Raw genomic sequence first — 18097 nt, forward strand, 5'->3', positions numbered from 1 at the left:
ACTCAGATGAGGACCTAATACATTAGCCTACAGGAGAATGATGAGCCATTAAGGCCAGTATCCGATTGCACCTCCTCAGGCTTGGAGCATAAATGCTGTCATCCTGAGGTTCGTCTGCAGAAGCCGGATTGCTGTACTGTCATGGTCGCTGCTCCCCTCTTTAAACACTGAATATCAGGATGACAGGAGTGGCAGCTCACGTGACAACCGTCTGTACTTCCAGACTTGGGGTGATTTCTGCCTGTGCTCCAGTGGACTTTGAGGTATTAGTCATGAGCGTTGCAACATGGTTGTGTGTCCAAGCCTGATCACTTCCCTGCCAGAAATGATAAGCCCCAAGCTCTGATTAAATATAGCAAAGGACTGTGGAAGCTGGAGATCTGAAAGCGAAAGTGAAATTGCTGGAGAAACTCAGCAGGTCTGGCAGCATCTATGGAGAGAAAGCAGTTAACATTTTGAATCTGATAACTTTTCACCAGAACTGTTCGTAGCTGGGAGGATCTGATCTTTGTACTTAGACTCGAAGCTCCACTTGTGTCTGGTTTGTACCAAATCCTTCAGTTTGGATGGAGGACTGGCAACTTGAAACAACTAGCAGGCATGCCAACCACTTGTAGAATTAGACCCGGACTAGAAACTTCTAATTTGTATGTTTGTGTATTCCTTTTAAAAGGGGTCAACCAGCAACTGATCTGCAAGTGGGCGGCACGGTGGCACAGTGGTTAGCACTGCTGCCTCACAGCGCCTGAGACCCGGGTTCAATTCCCGCCTCAGACGACTGACTGTGTGGAGTTTGCACGTTCTCCCCGTGTCTGCGTGGGTTTCCTCCCACAGTCCAAAGATGTGCAGGTCAGGTGAATTGGCCATGCTAAATTGCCCGTAGTGTTAGGTAAGGGGTAAATGTAGGGGTATGGGTGGGTTGCGCTTCGGCGGGGCGGTGTGGACTTGTTGGGCCGAAGGGCCTGTTTCCACACTGTAAGTAATCTAATCTAAGTGGCAGATGACCCCTTTTTAACTGGTGTTGGTGGGAGGTCAGTCATCATTGAATGAGTAGGTTAGAGTCCCTATGGTCTGGAAACAGGCCCTTCGGCCCAACAAGTCCACACTAACCCTCCAAAGAGTAACCCACCCAGACCATTCCCCTACCCTACATTTACTAATGCAGCTAACACTATGGGCAATTTAGCATGGCCAATTCACCTGGCCTGCACGTCTTTCAGATTGTGGGAGGAAACCGGAGCACCCAGAGGAAACCCATGCAGACACAGGGAAAACATGCAAACTCCACACAGACAGTTCAAACCCAGGTCCCTGGCTCTGTGAGGCAGCAGTGCTAACCACTGAGCCACCATGCCAGCCCATGGTCAGTAGTGCAGGGTTCAAACAAGGCATTCGTTCAAGCATTGAGCTCTGGAATGGTATAGTTGGCATTAAATCAACACTGCAAATGCATCAATATGGCAATCTCCCTGCTCTACATACTCTAGTGGGAGTTAATTGTGCCCTGTGAAGTGCTTTAATAATATGCAGCCAAAAGTTGGCACTTCCCAAAAGGCACCTATAGCACCCGAATAACGGGCTGTATGGAATTCAATTTAATGCCCAGAGTTTGCTTAGAAAAACATTCGTTCATGTGTTCATATACTGGTCTAAGTCTGAAAGTTTTGTTAACAGAAGTCACACAGATAATTTTTCCAGGATCTGAAAGCATGGTTCAAACAGTAGATTGACCTCACTGATAGTTTGGTCTGGGAAAAATAAGGAGAACCGGAGTAGCTCCATGGATGAAAAATAAATAGCTGTGTCCCTTGAGGCAGAAGATGATGAATGATTGAAATGCAAATGATGTATGATCATGAACGAAGAGGATAGGAAACAGACCCGAATCACAAAAGAAGGTTTCTTCATTCTGTAATTTGAATTAGACCAATCTTGCTGAGACTAAAAACAAACACCAGTCTTTTTTCCCAATGTACAGATGTAATTTTAGAAAGATGGCATGACCCTTTTATTTAAATTTCACCACATTTCTTTTATGATATAATTACTGGTTGTAATTTATTAAAACCAACAGGAAGACTGACCTAACGATTCCATTGAACTTAACGGCATAGGTAATGAAATAGTAAGATTGGGACTGCTGTTGTCACAGCTGTTACAATAAATGACAGGAGTTATTTACATGGATGCAGGCTATTATTACAGCACAGCTTTACAGAGAATACAGTCATGGAGAAAGGAAGGAAAAGTCATGTTCATTTTTGCTTAATTCCTCAAGGGAGCATTAGAATTTTCAGGAGCAGGAAGCCACTGTTAGCTACAACAAATCTGCCCTTTTTTTATATAGATTTCAACCTACGTAAAAATATCTTCACTTTTTGGAGAGAATGTGCTGACCAGAGAAGGGAGATGGACAAAGAAAAATGAGAATTCTAAGCACAGGATTAAAATCAAGGATGGGGAGTTATACTTCTGTTTGTAAAAGGGTTGGGGGTGAGAGTATTCACTAGATGGATGTTCCTGGAAGACAAGCACATTTGGTGTGTAACACCTCAAAGGACATTTTGATACTGTAAAGATGCTTTTATAAGAAAATGCTTGCTTTTGTAATAAAGTGTGGACAATACAAAAATATGAAATGAGGGAATGTGTCAGAAATTTACATGTCTCCAAGTGTTAAAATTTAATCTTTTTTCAATTTACTTAGAATGACAGCATAAATGTGGTGCCCTTTACAAAGCTACTAGCTCCTAAAGCACTCCACAAATGGATATGAGAGTGAATGCTGCAATGAAGAAGGAGAAACTGAGGGTGGATGGCAGAACAGTTGGTTAAAGACGTCTCACTCTGAGGATAATGAATGTTATTTCTGTGAATTTTCAAGAAAGCACTTGGCAAGCTATTCCATAAAAGGTTGATTAACAACATTAAGATTTAAGGAATTGGAAGGCCAGTTTGCAATTGGACTAAACATTAGCTTAAGGACTGCCAACAGCAGTGTCCTAAATATCATGTGAGTGAAGAGACTGTGGTACACTGAGCAACATTAGATGCCGGTATTATGTTGGGTGGGAGATGTCAGACTAAGATGCATTCATGGAACTTGCCCAGCAGCTGTGGTCATTAAACTTCTTGCGCTACTGCTTCAAGGTCCTTCAGGTCAGATGTTGAGGGTTTGCCTTCCTGGCCATGTACTCTCACTCTCTTCTGAAGATGGTCTTTGAGGGTCTTCTGCAGACTATCAGGTCTATGACAACTCTCTTCAAGAGCAATCCAGCGGCTGCATTCGTCTTCCCTTTCCCTGTTCGTCCCATGTTTCTTCTCCCTCTGGTGATTATCTAATTCCCATTTTTTTAAAAAAAGATTGAGCTTGTACTCAGTACAGATTGAGGATGATCAGCCATGATCATAATGAATGGTGGTGCTGGCTCAAAGGGCAGAATGGCCTACTCCTGCACCTATTGTCTATTATGACCATTCGCAACATAAAAAAAATCAATCTGTAACATTGTTGCTTCTTTGGCCAATCATTTAAAATGAGTCCTTTGATTCTTGACACCTCTGCCAATGAGAACAGTTTCTCTCTGTCTGGACCCATCATGACTTCTGATGAGGCAGAAAGGTGATGATCAAGAAAAATCCTCCTGAACACGTTTCCGAATTTCTTCTTTCTTTTGCCCTTACACTACTCCTATCCCAGTCTTTCCCAGTCTATCTCCGGGATGGTTGAAATTCTGTTACTATCCCGGCTATCCCAGTCTCTCTCAGGAATGGTTGAAATCCTGCACTTGCACTACACTGTAGATCTTCAGTCTCTCTGTAATATTCTCGGAAATGTACCCTCTCTTTCTACTGGTTGTGGCCTGTAGAATATATCCAGCTGTGTAATGACATCCTTGTTGTTTCTAAACTCCAATCAAATAGATTTCATTCTTGACATCTCCAGGGTGTCTATCTCCACCACTGCAACATTCTCCTTCATCAGTAATGTCCTTTCTTCCTTCTCGGTCTTTTCTGAATACTCAGGAATATTTTAAATGCAGGTATCTACCCTTTTTTTTGTGCCAGGTCTCCATTGTTGCACAACATCATATTCCTGGGTAACTATCTGCAACAACAGCTCCCCCAATCTCATTTACGTTTTATAAATTTGGCTCTCTATACTGTCAACCTGAATGAGAGCTTGTAGTTTTCTTCCTTGGCCTGACCGCCATGTAATATCTTACTCTGGTGCTATCTCTGTCTCTGAATCCTTTCAGTGCTTTGATTCTCCTTTCTAATTCGACACCCTGATTCCCTTTGCCCTGCTAAAATATTTTGAAACCCCTCTGAGGGCAAGCTGCCCTGAGAGGACATTGGCCCTCAACAGAGCCAGGGCACATCTGTCTGGTTTGACCTAGTCCCAGCTCCCGAGAACAACTCCCCACAGCTTAGTATTTTAAAGCCGTCCCTAATGCACCGAATGCCCAACTTTGCATTCACCTTTTTCCATCCTCGCTAGATTGTGATATTGAGTGTAATCCAGTGGGTGCTAGTATGGAGTCCTGATTACTAATCTTATCCTGTAAATTCTGCCTCATTCCTTGTTCTATCTATGCCATTGGTGCCAATATAAACTGTGGCCTCCAGCTGGTATCCTTCATCTTTAGAAGGTTTTTTTTCTTAATTCATTCTTGTGATGAGGGTGTCACGGGCTCGGCTAGTATTTATTGCCCATCCCTAATTGCTCAGAGGGCAGTTACGAGTCAACCACATTGCTGTGGGTCTGGAGTCACATGTAGTCAAGTCCAGGTAAGGATGGCAGTTTCTTCCCTAAAGGATTTTAGTGGCTCTGCAACCACTCAGTGCCATTCTGGACCCCAGCAGCAGGGATGTGCTACAGCATTCTGAAATCATATTTCTCAACCGAGAAATGCCTGTCTGTTCCCTAACTATTGAACCTCCCAAACTGCCTCCTTTCCCCTACTCGACACAACTGAGCCAGCCTCTTACGGTGGATTTAGTTGACAGAAACATTTCTGACTCGTTGCCAATGTGACCTTTTTAGTTGGGGTTGTTCTGTTCTGCACGCTCCACGTTTGTCTCTGAACTACCTTTTGTTTGAACTCCTTCCTTTGCAGACATGGGACGATGAATTGGAAAGATCTTCAGAAGCTTGGGCTGCAGGTTGCCAATGGGAACATGGTCCAGCTTATCTGCTGCCTTCGATAGGGCAGAATCTGGGAGCACACTGGGGCAGGTATTGCATACTATCCCCGAATAGCATGAATTAGGTTGTTGCAGAGTTTATATGTATTTCAGATTTTTGTCTTTAAAGATTGCTGTCGTGTTTTTTAAAAGTAAAAATTAAATCCACAGATATCGGCCGCCTACCTTTCATGTTCAAGCATGGTATGATGAAGTTCGAGATTACATGTATCCATATCCTCAAGAATGTAACCCGTGGTGTCCCTATAGATGTGTTGGGCCAGTGTGCACCCATTATACTCAGGTAGGCTTGAATTTAAATCAAATATTTAATATAGTCATTGTCGCTAGTAGATGCTGTCAATGGTAAGTAGTTTGAATTGTAAAAAAGGAAAGCTTGGTTATTTTAATATGCTGCTTCAACCACTTCTAGGTTTAGTTCAAATTCTCATCCATTGAATTGAAGTCGTTTTTTTCTACAGTGAAATATAGACAAATGGTTTGATTTGATTCATTCTAGTCACATATCCCCAAGTACAGTGAAAAGCTTTGTTTTGTGAGCAGTACAGGCAGATTATAGTAAACAAGGACATACAGGTTGTAGGGTGCTTAGACAGAGTGAGGGTTACACAAAGGACATGCACAAAGCAAGACCAGTGTTATTTGAAGTTAGAGAAGTCCATCCAGCAGTCTATTAACAGCAGAGAAGAAGCTGTTCTTGAACCTGTATGTGTTCAAACTTCTGTATGTTGGGAAGGGGTATTACCGGGGTCAGAGGGCTCTTTGGTTTTGGCAGCCTTTCCATGGCAGTGAGAAGTGAAAATGGAATCCATGGATGAAAGGTTATCTTCCGTGATGGTCTGGGATGCGCACACAGCTTTCTGCAGTTCCTTACTGCAGTCCTGAATTGCCATACCAGGATCTCAAGCACCCGGACAGTATGCTTTCTGTGGTGTATCTGTAGAAGTTAGTGAGAGTCCTTATGGATATCCTGAATGTCCTAAGTTGCCTGAGGAAGAAGAGGCATTATTGTGCCGCCTTGAGCATCACATCTACATGGGAGATCCAGGGCAGATGGTTGGTTATCGTCACTCTGAGGAATTTGACGCTCTCGACTCTGTCCACCTCCAGCTCTGAGGTCAATGATTGGTTCTTTTGTTTTTTCCGAAATCGAGAGAGAGAGAGAGATAGTTATCATTGCATCAAATATCAAATTAGTTTGGCTGGAATCAATTTGGTTCCACAAAATTTAACACTTATGAGATAATCTGGCTACAATGGGCAGTGTAGGAAATGGGAACACCTAATTGTAACAGGAAAAAAACTGCTGTCCTGAGAATGTGACTAAAAGAAAAGAACAACTGTTATTTTGAAGGCTCCCCACAATTTCCTAAAGTGCTTGACACTGATCCCAATACATTAGGTGTACAGTTGCTGTTACAATATAGGAAATGTGATAGCTGGAATATTCCCAGAAAGGTCCAACAAGGTTTCTTGTCACCTCGGTGGTGCTTTTAGTGGTGATGTCGGGGGGCAGTGTTATGAAAATAGCAGAGAGCTGCATTAGGGTTGCTCCCTGACATTATTGCATGGAGGAGCTTTCCATGGAGTGGATAGATACTCTGATTAACTGCCTACACCAGAGAGAAAGGCAGCCAATTTTGCATGTCAGATTTAAGGCTCCCAATTATTAACTGGAGGTCTATGCTGGCAGCTATGTGGGGTGAAATATGCTGCAATATTCCGTGGGAGCAGAGCATGCCCTCCAACATGTAGTCTGGCACTAACAGTGCTAAAAGGGGTAGATTTCAAATGGATCTGGCAACTGAGGACTAGGCATCTGTGAGGCACTCTGGGCCATTGAGCTACAGCAGAATGGTATTCCATCAAACTGGTGGCCTCATGGTACGGCACATCTCCCTCTTCACCGTAACCATGAAACCAGGAATCCACCCCCATTCAAAGAGGAATGCAGAGGGGCATGCCAGGGCAAGCATGTCAACCCAGTGAGGCTACAAGACAGGACTACCTGTGTGCCAAGCGGCAGAAGCAGCAGTGATTGAGTGAGCTAAGCAATCCCCCAATCAATGGGTCAGATCTAAGTTCTTCTGTCCTGCCTCCTCTTGTTGTGAATGGAGGTGGACCATGACACAACTCAATGGAGAAGGAAACTCCACAAGACCACAATGACAGGGGGAGCCCAGCACATCACCACAGTGTACCCCTGTTCAACCAGCCATGCTCCAACTCCCCACTCCCCCCCCCCCCCCCCCCCCGATCCCCATCACACTCCACCCAATGTGGCTCACATCACATGATCTCACATGGTCTCTAACCATTCATCTCTGGCAGTGGTGGATTAGACACCATCTGGGCTCTGATCCACTCCATCTGCTTCTCTTTCTGTTTTCTTTTCTTCTTCACTTTTTTTTGTTGTAGTTTTTAGATCGTGAGGTGAGTTTAGGAAAATAGTGCAAGAAATATTGCTAGGCCTCACGATTGCAGACTGTCTGAGGAAACAGTAAATTACCATGTATTGGACTGAATTGTGAGATTTTTGTGTCACGGATCCACTTATTGGTTTGAAATACCATGGAGAGAAACCCTCCCATGGCACTCACCAGGATTGACACTTAGCTGATTTCTGGTAAAATGCAGCCCAATGTGAGGCCCTCGAGGCAAAACCTGAGAAGTGGCTGGGAGAGGTTGACCATGGCAGTCAATTCCCAGAAGTCCCTGTGGAGGGGGAAGGTCAGTGAATGCATTCTCATCCATCACCATTGCACTGACATCTCGCACTGCTCAATTCCACAATCCCAGTGAGCAGACTAAAGCCAGGCAGTCCCTCATGGGCAGGACGTACCAAATCACTGGGTGCTCTCACAATGAGGCTGTTACATTTGATATTGCGAAGAATTTAGAAACGTGGTATGTTCCACCATCATGTAGCTTGTTTTCCAGCCCCACACCTTGGCCTGTCCTCCCAACGTTTACCGTCTCAGCTATCCACCCACCCAGTTGCCACAACCTGCTTAGGAAAGGCGAGACCACGTCACCATAAGCCAGATTTGCAGGTGGGGATCTACTGCAGAAGACTCCAGCAAAGACTTGTGACAAAGCTGCTCCTTTAACAAGGTTATGCAATCCTTGGGTTTTTTTCTCAGAGAGGTCGTAAACGAACAGACTCCGAAAAGTCTAGGGTTGAAGGGTTTTAGGGCCAATTTGATAATAGCTAACAGATATTGCCTCAGCAGAGGCTGTCAAGTTTTAAAAAAAGCACTTGTACAATGAAAGGGGAGTGGCCAGTTCACCCCAGCACAGCTTTTCTCTGGGTCGGTTTGGTTTTTAGCAGTAATATGGAAAACAAGCTGCTGGAGCCAAAGAAGCAAGTCCTGGCTGGTACTCTCTCACTGACATGTCTCCTGTAAGACCCTGGGTTTGATTTTACCTTTTGTGCCAAGGGGGTGTTTATGGGGATTTTTGCAAGTATTTGGAACACCATTATGAAGTTGAGATGATCAGTTGGGTTTTCGGAGAGGTTAAGTTATTCAATATTCTGTTTTCTGTTGTTTGTCTTTCATTCAGTAATGTTGGAAATAAATTTTGTTTTGTTTAAAACTAAGTGGTTTGACCAGCCGATTCTCCCCTGGAATATCCACTTTACACCTGTTTAAAACAACCAGCAAAGTTAGGGTCTGGGCTCCCTTCTTGAAATGTTTTGAGGGGTCCGACCTGGTACATAACAGCCTTCAGTGGGGCAGGTTGCAGAAGATACTGACGGCCATGCATCCTGCGGTCTTGGCACACGGGCTGGACTCCCAATCTGTTGTCAAGGTCAAGAAACATGGAGGAGTCCATCTCACGTTGGCACAGGACTTGTTGAGGCACTTGGAACCCCCCATTCAGAATGGAAGTGGTGGCCTTGCAGAGGTACCTATTGCAGCCTCGGCCTTCATTGCATTACAGGCGGAAAGCCACCTAGTGTCTTTTTGAGGTCATTACAGCCGCATTCATTGCCATGCAAGACCATCGCCTTGGGACCAGGGAACAAACAAACCTCCATCAATCTGACTGCAGAATCTAGTGCTCTAAAGAAATGTTGAGCCCTCTAAACAGTTCAATAAACAGTCCACTGACGATTCCTGTGCTGCTTTTACAAGATCCAGTTTCAAAATCCCAAGCCTCGGCAAAATTCTTCCAGCAACGTGATATTTCCACTCACTCTGCACCAACAAATGTTTTATCAAAAGCACCTCTCCTTGTTTTTAGGCTGTTAAATAATCCAAGTGGTGGTCTCTTATGCAGCTGAGCACCACATTCGCACTCATGTCTACTTGTTGTCGCCAGTCATCAGTTCCGCATGGATGGCACTTTGCCCCTTCGTTGTGAGCTGCATTGGAATTAGTTGGATACGTTGCTTTTTAAGTTCAGGGTTCCCATGGTGGGAGCTCAGGCAGCACATTATCTGGAATGCACAATAAAAGAAAGGAATAGTTGCAAATATTGTCTAAGATAAAACAATATTTTGTCAAATTTGTGATGAATTTTCTACTGTTCATTTTTCTTGTTCACACCTTGTGCACAATTTCATGGAAGTCCGAGCAATAATATAACAGAACTAACCACACCTTCTTAACTCAACGTTGCCCAGTGTGTGAAACACACATCTTCCAGGGGCAAAGCTGTTTTCTTTACAACCTTCAAAGATTCTTTCAAGCAGACAGAATGATTACCCTCCAAGAAAGCAGTGAGACCAAAGAAGCAGGACGTAGAACTGCAGAGTACACAAGAGGCCTTTTGGCCCATCAAGTCCATGCTGTCAAGAATACACTACTCCCTACGTAAGTCTGACTTCCCAGCACTAGGCTCGTGGCTTAGAATGTTATGGCACCTCAAGTGTTCATCCAAGTCCTTTTTAAAGGTTGTGAGGTTTCCTGCTCCAATTAACCTCCCAGGAAGTGCATTCCAGAACCCCAACACCTCTGAGTGAAATGGTTTATTATGTGATGATAGGATATGTTTAGTCCTCCTGTCACATTTTCCATTAGGCAGGTCATCCAGAAGTCATCCTGGACCGAGCCACTCGGAATTAATTATAATAATTGGCATACAATAAGATGATGTCCAGAAAATGTAAAGTAACAATTTTGACTGGTATTGGGGGACACTTTCTGACTATTGTTTTTACTTGATAATTGTCAATATTATGGAATTATGTGATGCAATTATTATACTTACATTAAAATGATTCTTGTCACTTGCTGCCAGTACCTTTGTTAATGTGATGTGAATGTTGAAAATGGATGACAACTTTGTTTTTATTATCTTTCTTTTAGGTAGTGTGGGCAACAAGTAACAAAGTTGGCTGTGCCATTAACTTATGCACAAACATGAACATCTGGGGTCAAGTATGGGGAAAAGCCATTTACTTGGTTTGCAACTACTCTCCCAAGTGAGTAAAACCGAAAAAGCTGGGTGAAGGTAAAACTCCCTGTTGTTTACATGCTTATGGGAATTAGTTTGAAAGGAATGTAAAAGTCATCGTATCCCAGAAGCTGCTCTCTTGTAGAGAAAGACGACTGACGGTGAGTTTAAGCTGTGGCTACATCACACCTCAGGAGACAGTGAAACAAATTTACTGCAGATGCTGGAGATCACAGCGGGTCTGACAGCATCCATGGAGAGAGTGCAAGCTAACATTTCAAGACAAGATGACTCTTCATCAGAGCTGAAGTGAAGTTTGGAGGGGGCAGCATTTATGTTATAGTTTGGGAGGGGGGAGGTATGGGAGTAATGGGTGCAGGGTCCCCTCATTCCCTCTTGTACCTTTCACAGGGATTGTTCCCTCTGGGATACCATAGTCCATTCCACCACCACCAACACCAACCACTCCCACTCCCACGGCACCTTCCCTGTAACCACAGAAGGTCCAATACCTGCCCCTTCCCCTCCTCCTTGCTCACCATTCAAGGGCCCAGACAGTGTTTCTAGGTGAAGCAGCATTTCACCTGTAACTCCTTCACTCTTGTGTATTGTATTAATTGCACCCAATGTGGCCTACTCTACATTGGAGGAAGCAAAAACTGACTGCGTGACCACTTTGCAGAACACCTCCGGTCTGGGGCAAGCAGGGACCTGACCTTCCTGTATCTGGTCATTTTAACACAGCGTCCTGCTCACATGCCCCACATGTCTGTCCTCGGCAGGCTGCAGTGTTCCAGAGAATCACAGCGCAAACTGGAGGATCAACATCTAATCATTCGACTAGACACTTTACAACCTTCTGGGCTTAATATTGAGTTCAACACCTTCATATTGTGAATTAACTGCCATTTTCTCCCTTTCTTTTAGCTTGTTGCATCCTGTTATCACGAGCTGTCCCCCACCCCAGTGCGACGGTCTGTTCTTTCATGTCTGACAGGGGATACACAGTAGTTCTGCCATTCTCGTATTCTGATCACTTTACCTGAACTATTGACATTATTTCTCCACCAGCACCCTACACCAGTTACTCCTGCCACCTCCAGCCCCCCCACCCCCCACAAACTATAGCATAAACGCTGCCCCCTCTACTCTTCAGTTCAGCTCTGCTGAAGAGTCATCTAGACTGAAAATGTTAGCTTGCTTTCTGTATGGATACTGCCCGACCTGCTGCGATCTCCAGTTTTTATTGTTTGCAGGACAGGTTGAGAAAGGTGGGAATTCCACAGTAACTGCAGCTGGTACAGGAATTGAACCCACTTTGTCGGCATCAAACCAGCCATCCAGCCAACTGAGCCTCAGACATGTCTTTTCAAGTTAACAGATCTGTCTTCAAGCGGCTAAATTCTGATTGTCAGGAACCTCGATAGCCACTAGATAAATATACAATCAACACTTATTTTGCTGAACCTTTGTATAATTGATGTCATAACCACTAATCCAGCACCTTCCAAATAAGTACGCATTAAATATGAGGCATAGTAGATAAGAGAATGCATAGCCAACAAAAAGATGTATTGCAAAACCAGACAAATTTATTCCAAAGGATTAAAATAATCTATGTTTGAAATAGTTCACATCAGTGAATCATGTCCAGGCTGGAATGTAATCATAGGTTTCAGAAAAATGTACTGTTCCCAACATTTCATTCTCTCCATCCAAGAATCATCTGAACTCTTCAGTTACATTGGAATTTACTCCTTGTTAACTATTATTTTTCATTATCACTACACACAGCATACATTGCACATGCAACATATATTGTCCATGCATGCAACATATATTGAACATATGTACATACAACATCATTGTACATACTCACACTAACACAATTCAGGCTGACATATATGGGAAACATCTGGAATTTGAATCTGGGATTTTTTTCTGGATGACTTTTTTTTTACAATTCCAGCTGAAGTTTGTGAAGAGTTCTCACAGCAGCTCAAACTCTCACATTGCAGAGGTTGGAGTTTATCCTTCCTGCTCCCACTGTGATACTTGAAAGTGAGGTGACTCATCACAATCAGTCAATGGGCTTGCTCTACCTATCTATCCACCTCTGAACTGTTATTGGAGGTTATAAAGAGGCGGGGAAGTTCATCATAAAGTCCAAACAGAGTGGGAAGAGGCCATTTCGCCCATTGAGTCTGCACCAACCCTCTAAAAGGCATCCCATCCAGCCCCCTCCACCCTATAAGCCTGTATTTCCCATGTCTAATCTAATGAACCTGGACAATTTTAAGCACAGCCAACCAACCTAACCGTGCATCTTTGGACTGTGGGAAGAAACCAGAGCACCCAGTAGAAACCCATACAGACAGAGGGAGATCATGCAAACTCCACACAGACTGCCATCCAAGACTAAAATCTAACCCGGGTCCCTGGCATTGTGAAGCAGCAGTGCTAGCCCTGAGCTGCCCAGGTGTTGGTGGTCCACCCAACCTTGGACCTATTGAAGCTCATAAGTGATCAATTGATGGTCACTGAAAGTACGTGTGCAAACCCAACACACAGTCCCCTGTCCCAAGGCAGAAGAAGGCCTACTCAAAGAGGGAAACTCAGCAAGTTGAAGCTTTTAACCTTTAACATCACAGGCAGTGGTGGATCAGGGTAGGAGATTCTCTGGGCTCATCAAAGGCCTCACTCATTCCCTGGCCTGTCAAACCTGCATCCCATCCCCCTGACCCCATAACAGATCCTCCCAGCATTAAATTGAAGAGGTGCAGCTTTGAGGATCATGGATGATCTCATTGTTGACGTTTTAACCGGATCAGTGTTCAGTGTTTGTCAAGTTTCAGTTCTCTCTCCTTCGTTTCATGATCAGATTGAAAAATATTTCAATTAATGGAAGAAATATGAGAAAGCAATATTTATAAATGTACTTCTAGTAGTCAATAATGATGCATTGAACATTTTTTTTTATATTTTCAGGGGGAACTGGTGGGGTCACGCTCCTTACAAACATGGGCCTCCCTGTTCTGCCTGCCCTCCTAGCTATGGAGGAGGTTGTAGAGATAATCTGTGTTACAAAGGTATTTGCTCTCTTTGCTACATAAACATAGAAATATTGTCCAGAAACTATGGCATAAATTACCTTTACTAAAGCAGACCATGTGAATATTCTAAATACAGGCCTCTTTGTAAACTCTGATCCTTCATAGATACATTTCCAGTTATTCTATTCACACTTCCACTTGTTGGACATGGAAATGGAATGTGAATTAAATATAATGAATGTGCAGGAAACGAAATGAGTCTTTTGGCCTTGAAGAAGTGCACAAGGAATAACATAAATATTTTGAGATAATTGATTGTCTGAGGATGGAATGCTTTACGACAAATTGTTGACATATAGACATTTGTGTCTTTGTAATGGAAAATTGGATAAATATTTGAATAAAATTCCAGTTTATATAAAGACAACATAGGGAAGTGAAATTACTCATGCTTGCTTTGGTCAAAAGCAGGCGCACATGACAAAAGGACTCTGTTTTTTTTTATGTAAAGCTTTAAATTTTGCTGGACTGATGTTTATATTTTATGTAGCGCTTTTTATGTGGTATCTTGGGATAAAACTGCTTTGTGCTGCACCCGTTTTTAAAGCAGACTATGAGGAATTTTGGACACTAAGTGTGTTGAGGAAGCATGGCGCAGATTTAGAATCTAAAGATCCCATAGTACTTTGCAAACCAGGAAATATATTTTCAAAGCTTCAGCCAGCAGCAACACCACACAATGCTGCTCAGAAAAAAGGTAGGCAGGTCATCTGCTGGGAGCAACAATATTGTCAGGATCTTGTTGTAAAGATTGTGATGATGCCTTCTTGTTAGGGCGAGTGAGAGAATTAGACGTCATGCCTGCCTTACCACAATTTGGCTGAGTTACATTGAGATTTGAAATATGCAGGTCATTTTCATTTACACAGTAAAGTCACAATTAGCAGTTGTACTCTTCCTGTTTTCAGGAAATTTGCAAATCTTTGTGTGGTCGTGTGCTAGCAGTGAGGTCTTGCAGACTGTCAGTCGGTCTCCGAAAATCACTGCCTTCCGTGAGACCTTGCTGGCAATTTTTGAGATTTACCACTGCAGAAAATGAACTGCAACTTCTATTACTTGTGCATGTTTCATTCTGTGGATTTCTGAATGCCTGTGTCTTCTTGCTTGCTTATCTCTCCCGATTCCTGCCAGCACTTTATACATATACCTCGCTGTTGTACTGCATGTTTTTAACAGTTACAGCCCTCGTCAGAAATTGCAATTAACTTTGAACTGAGTGACATGCAGAATCTGACAACACTGTTTGCAGAGTCTTTTCTCACTGAAATTCTTCTTGTTTTAGTTTTAAATTAGCTTCTAAAATCTGATTGGAGGTGTCGGTGTTGGACTGGGGTGGACCAAGTTAACAATCTCACAGCAGCAGGTTATATTTGCAAGCATGAGTTTTCAAGGAGCTGCCTCTTTAGCAGATCACCTGATGAAGAGACGGCACCTCCAAAGCTTAGTGCTTCCAAATAAACCTATTGCACTATAACCTGGTGTTGTGTGATTTTTAACCCTGAAATCCGAGGAAAACCTTTCCTTCTTTACTTATGAAGCGGGCAGCACGGTGGTTAGCACTGCTGCCTCACAGCGCCAGGCACCTGGGTTTGATTCCTGCCTCGGGCAACTGTCTGTGTGGAGTTTGCACATTCTCCCCGCATCTGCGTGGGTTTCCTGCAGGTGCTTTGGTTTCCTCCCACAGTCCAAAGATGTGCAGGTCCGGTAAGTTGCCCGTAGTCCAATAGACTTAGGTGCATTAGTCAGGGTATATATAGGGTGGGTCACTCTTCAGAGGGTCAGTGTGGACTTGGACTGAAAGGCCTGTTTCTATACTGTAGGGAATCTGCCCTGATTATGTTTAATTAGATTAATCAGATGCACGAATTGGCTAAAACTTCAATTCAAAATAGTTATGCTCCTAAAAACTTCAGCTCATGAACATGAATTGGGTTTTACAAGGTCCTGCAATATCTGTAAAACTTTGGATCTGGCCTGTACATATCAAAAAAAAGTACAACTCCAAAAACATTGGACATACTGTAATTTCAGAGTTTTTCATTAGCAGAATGCCATCTCACATTCTATTCACTAGAATGGTTTACCTTTGCAAATAAGGTTGAAGAGAATGTTTAATTTTGAACGTTATCCAAAAGCAATTATATCTATGGTACAATGGGCACATAATTGGCAATTAATTTTAACATAGATAAGTGTGAGGCACTACATTCTGGTGATAAAATTTAGATTATTTATAAGTTGGAAAGTAAGAACCTAAGAGAGAATAGAGGGGCAAAGGGAACACACAGCACAGGATGAGGGTGTCGCTGGCAAGGCTAGCATTTGATGCCCATCGTTAATTGCTCAGAGGGCTGTTAAGAGTCAACCACATTGCTATGGGTCTGGAGTCACATGTAGGCCAAACCAAGTAACGACAACAGTTTCCTTCTCAGTAGGACATTAGTGAACTAGATGCCTTTTTTTAACAATGGTTTCATGATCATCATTAGACAGTTAATTCCTGATCTTTTTGCAAATTTTTCAAAGGTGGGATTTGAAGTTGGATCTCTGAAATTATAGTTTAGCGATAATACTGCCGGGCCATTTGCTCCCCCGTGACTTAGCTAATCGAGCATTCTGATTTATTTCTAATAAGATAAACATGTTGTTGTATTAAAATTGTATCAAGCCTTGGATAAACCCATACACTTAGAGTACTTAGAATCCCTACAGTATGGAAACAGGCCCTTTGGCCCAACAAGTTCACACCGACCCTCCAAAGAGTAACGCATGCAGACCCATTCCCCTACCGTGTTATTCTATATTTACCCCTGACTAGTGCACCTAACCTACACATCCCTGAACATTATAGGCAATTGAGCATGGCCAATTCACCTAACCTGCACATCTTTGGATTGTGGGAGGAAACCCACGCAGACACGGGAAGAATGTGCAAACTCCACACAGACAGTCACCTGAGATTGGAATTGAACCCGGGAACCTGGCACTGCAAGGCAGCAGTACTAACCACTGCGCCAGCGTGCCACCCCAGTGTTTACAGATTTGGGTGCCAGACTATGAAAAAAATGGCATAATGATCAGAAATGAGACTTTATCAGTCAAGAATGATAAAGGACAGTGCATCCATGTATCAAGAAGTACTCAGGTTATTAATGTAATATAGTCACCAAGAAATCCATAAGGGATGTCAAAAGACCTTAAGATGAAGATGTTGTCTCATCCCTCCTTAAAACAAGTGAGACCATAAGACATAGGAGCAGAAAATAGGCCATTCGGTCCATCGAGTCAGCATCACCATTCAATCATGACTGATAGGTTTTTCAATCCTATTTTCCTGCTTTCTCCCCATAACCTCGGATCCCCTTGGCAATCAAGAACTTATCTGTTTTAAATATACTCAATGACCTGGCATCCAAAGCCTTCAGTGGCAATGAATTCCACAGATTCACCACTATCTGGCTGAAGAAATCTCTTCTTATCTCAAAGTTAAAGGCTGTTTCCTTTACTCTAAAGCTATGTCCTTGGGTCCTAGTCTCTCCTATCAATGGAAATTTCTTCCCAACATCCACTTTGTTCTGCAGCTGGCAATGCAAATCAGAATGTTATAAATGAATTTACCCAGGAGTCCCGCAACACTGATGTTCTCAAATCACGACCAACACAAGCCTTTACTAATGTAAACAATTCTAACTTGTAGGAAACAAGTTAAAATAACCTTGAATACTAAACGATACTATCTCTAATTCAATTCGGGCCTTTAAACTTGCAATGCTTCCTGAGTCTTTTGTAGATTTACACTGTCTGTCTCTCTCTCTTTCTCTCTCTCTCACTGTCTGTCTCTCTCTCTCTCTCTCTCTCTCTCTGTGTCTCTCTCTCTCTCTCTCTGTCTCTCTCTCTCTGTCTCTCTCTGTCTGTCTCTCTCTCTCTATCTCTCTCTCTCTCTCTCTGTCGCTCTGTCTCTGTCTCTGACTATGAAGCTGCTTTCTCTGTTCGCAGCCCCCACCCCACCCTTCACTGTGCAGTCAGCTAATCTTTGCCTTTTGCTTTGCTGATCTTCTTGGAAGATCTCCAGAAAGTCCAAAGAGATCGGTCTGCAGGTGAACTCTGTTTTTATACCTTTTTGGTTTGTTTTCAGGAACCTTCTATAGTTCTGGCCAATCAGGGAGATTCACTTAATACTTTGAAACATTTTCAGTTGGGTTGCCGCTGTTAGATTTTTTTGGTGCGGCAGAACCCAGTGCCTTTCTGTCTGGGCCCTCCTTTGATTGGTGGATAAATTCTTGCGGATGTATCCTTCCAGGATAACTGTTGGCTTTTTACATTAGCACCTGGTGGCTGTGTTGCATTGTGTCTGATGTCTCTGCTTTGTGGTT

The 18097-nt window shown here is 43.2% G+C and overlaps 1 protein-coding gene across 2 annotated transcripts in view; it reads left to right on the top strand.

Moving 5' to 3' along the window:
• Positions 1 to 18097, top strand: part of LOC122549395 (cysteine-rich secretory protein LCCL domain-containing 1-like) — a 67301-nt gene that overhangs the window by 18072 nt on the left and 31132 nt on the right. For both annotated transcript variants that reach the window (XM_043689146.2, XM_043689147.2), the window contains exons 3-6: positions 5121 to 5239; positions 5359 to 5491; positions 10524 to 10639; positions 13600 to 13700. In XM_043689146.2, the coding sequence (XP_043545081.2) occupies positions 5121 to 5239; positions 5359 to 5491; positions 10524 to 10639; positions 13600 to 13700 (469 nt within the window). The remainder of the gene's footprint in view (positions 1 to 5120; positions 5240 to 5358; positions 5492 to 10523; positions 10640 to 13599; positions 13701 to 18097) is intronic.

This window comes from Chiloscyllium plagiosum, unplaced genomic scaffold (genome assembly GCF_037043375.1).
Source record: "Chiloscyllium plagiosum isolate Xiang-an unplaced genomic scaffold, Cpla_swu_hap1 HiC_scaffold_4, whole genome shotgun sequence".
NCBI lineage: Eukaryota > Metazoa > Chordata > Chondrichthyes > Orectolobiformes > Hemiscylliidae > Chiloscyllium > Chiloscyllium plagiosum.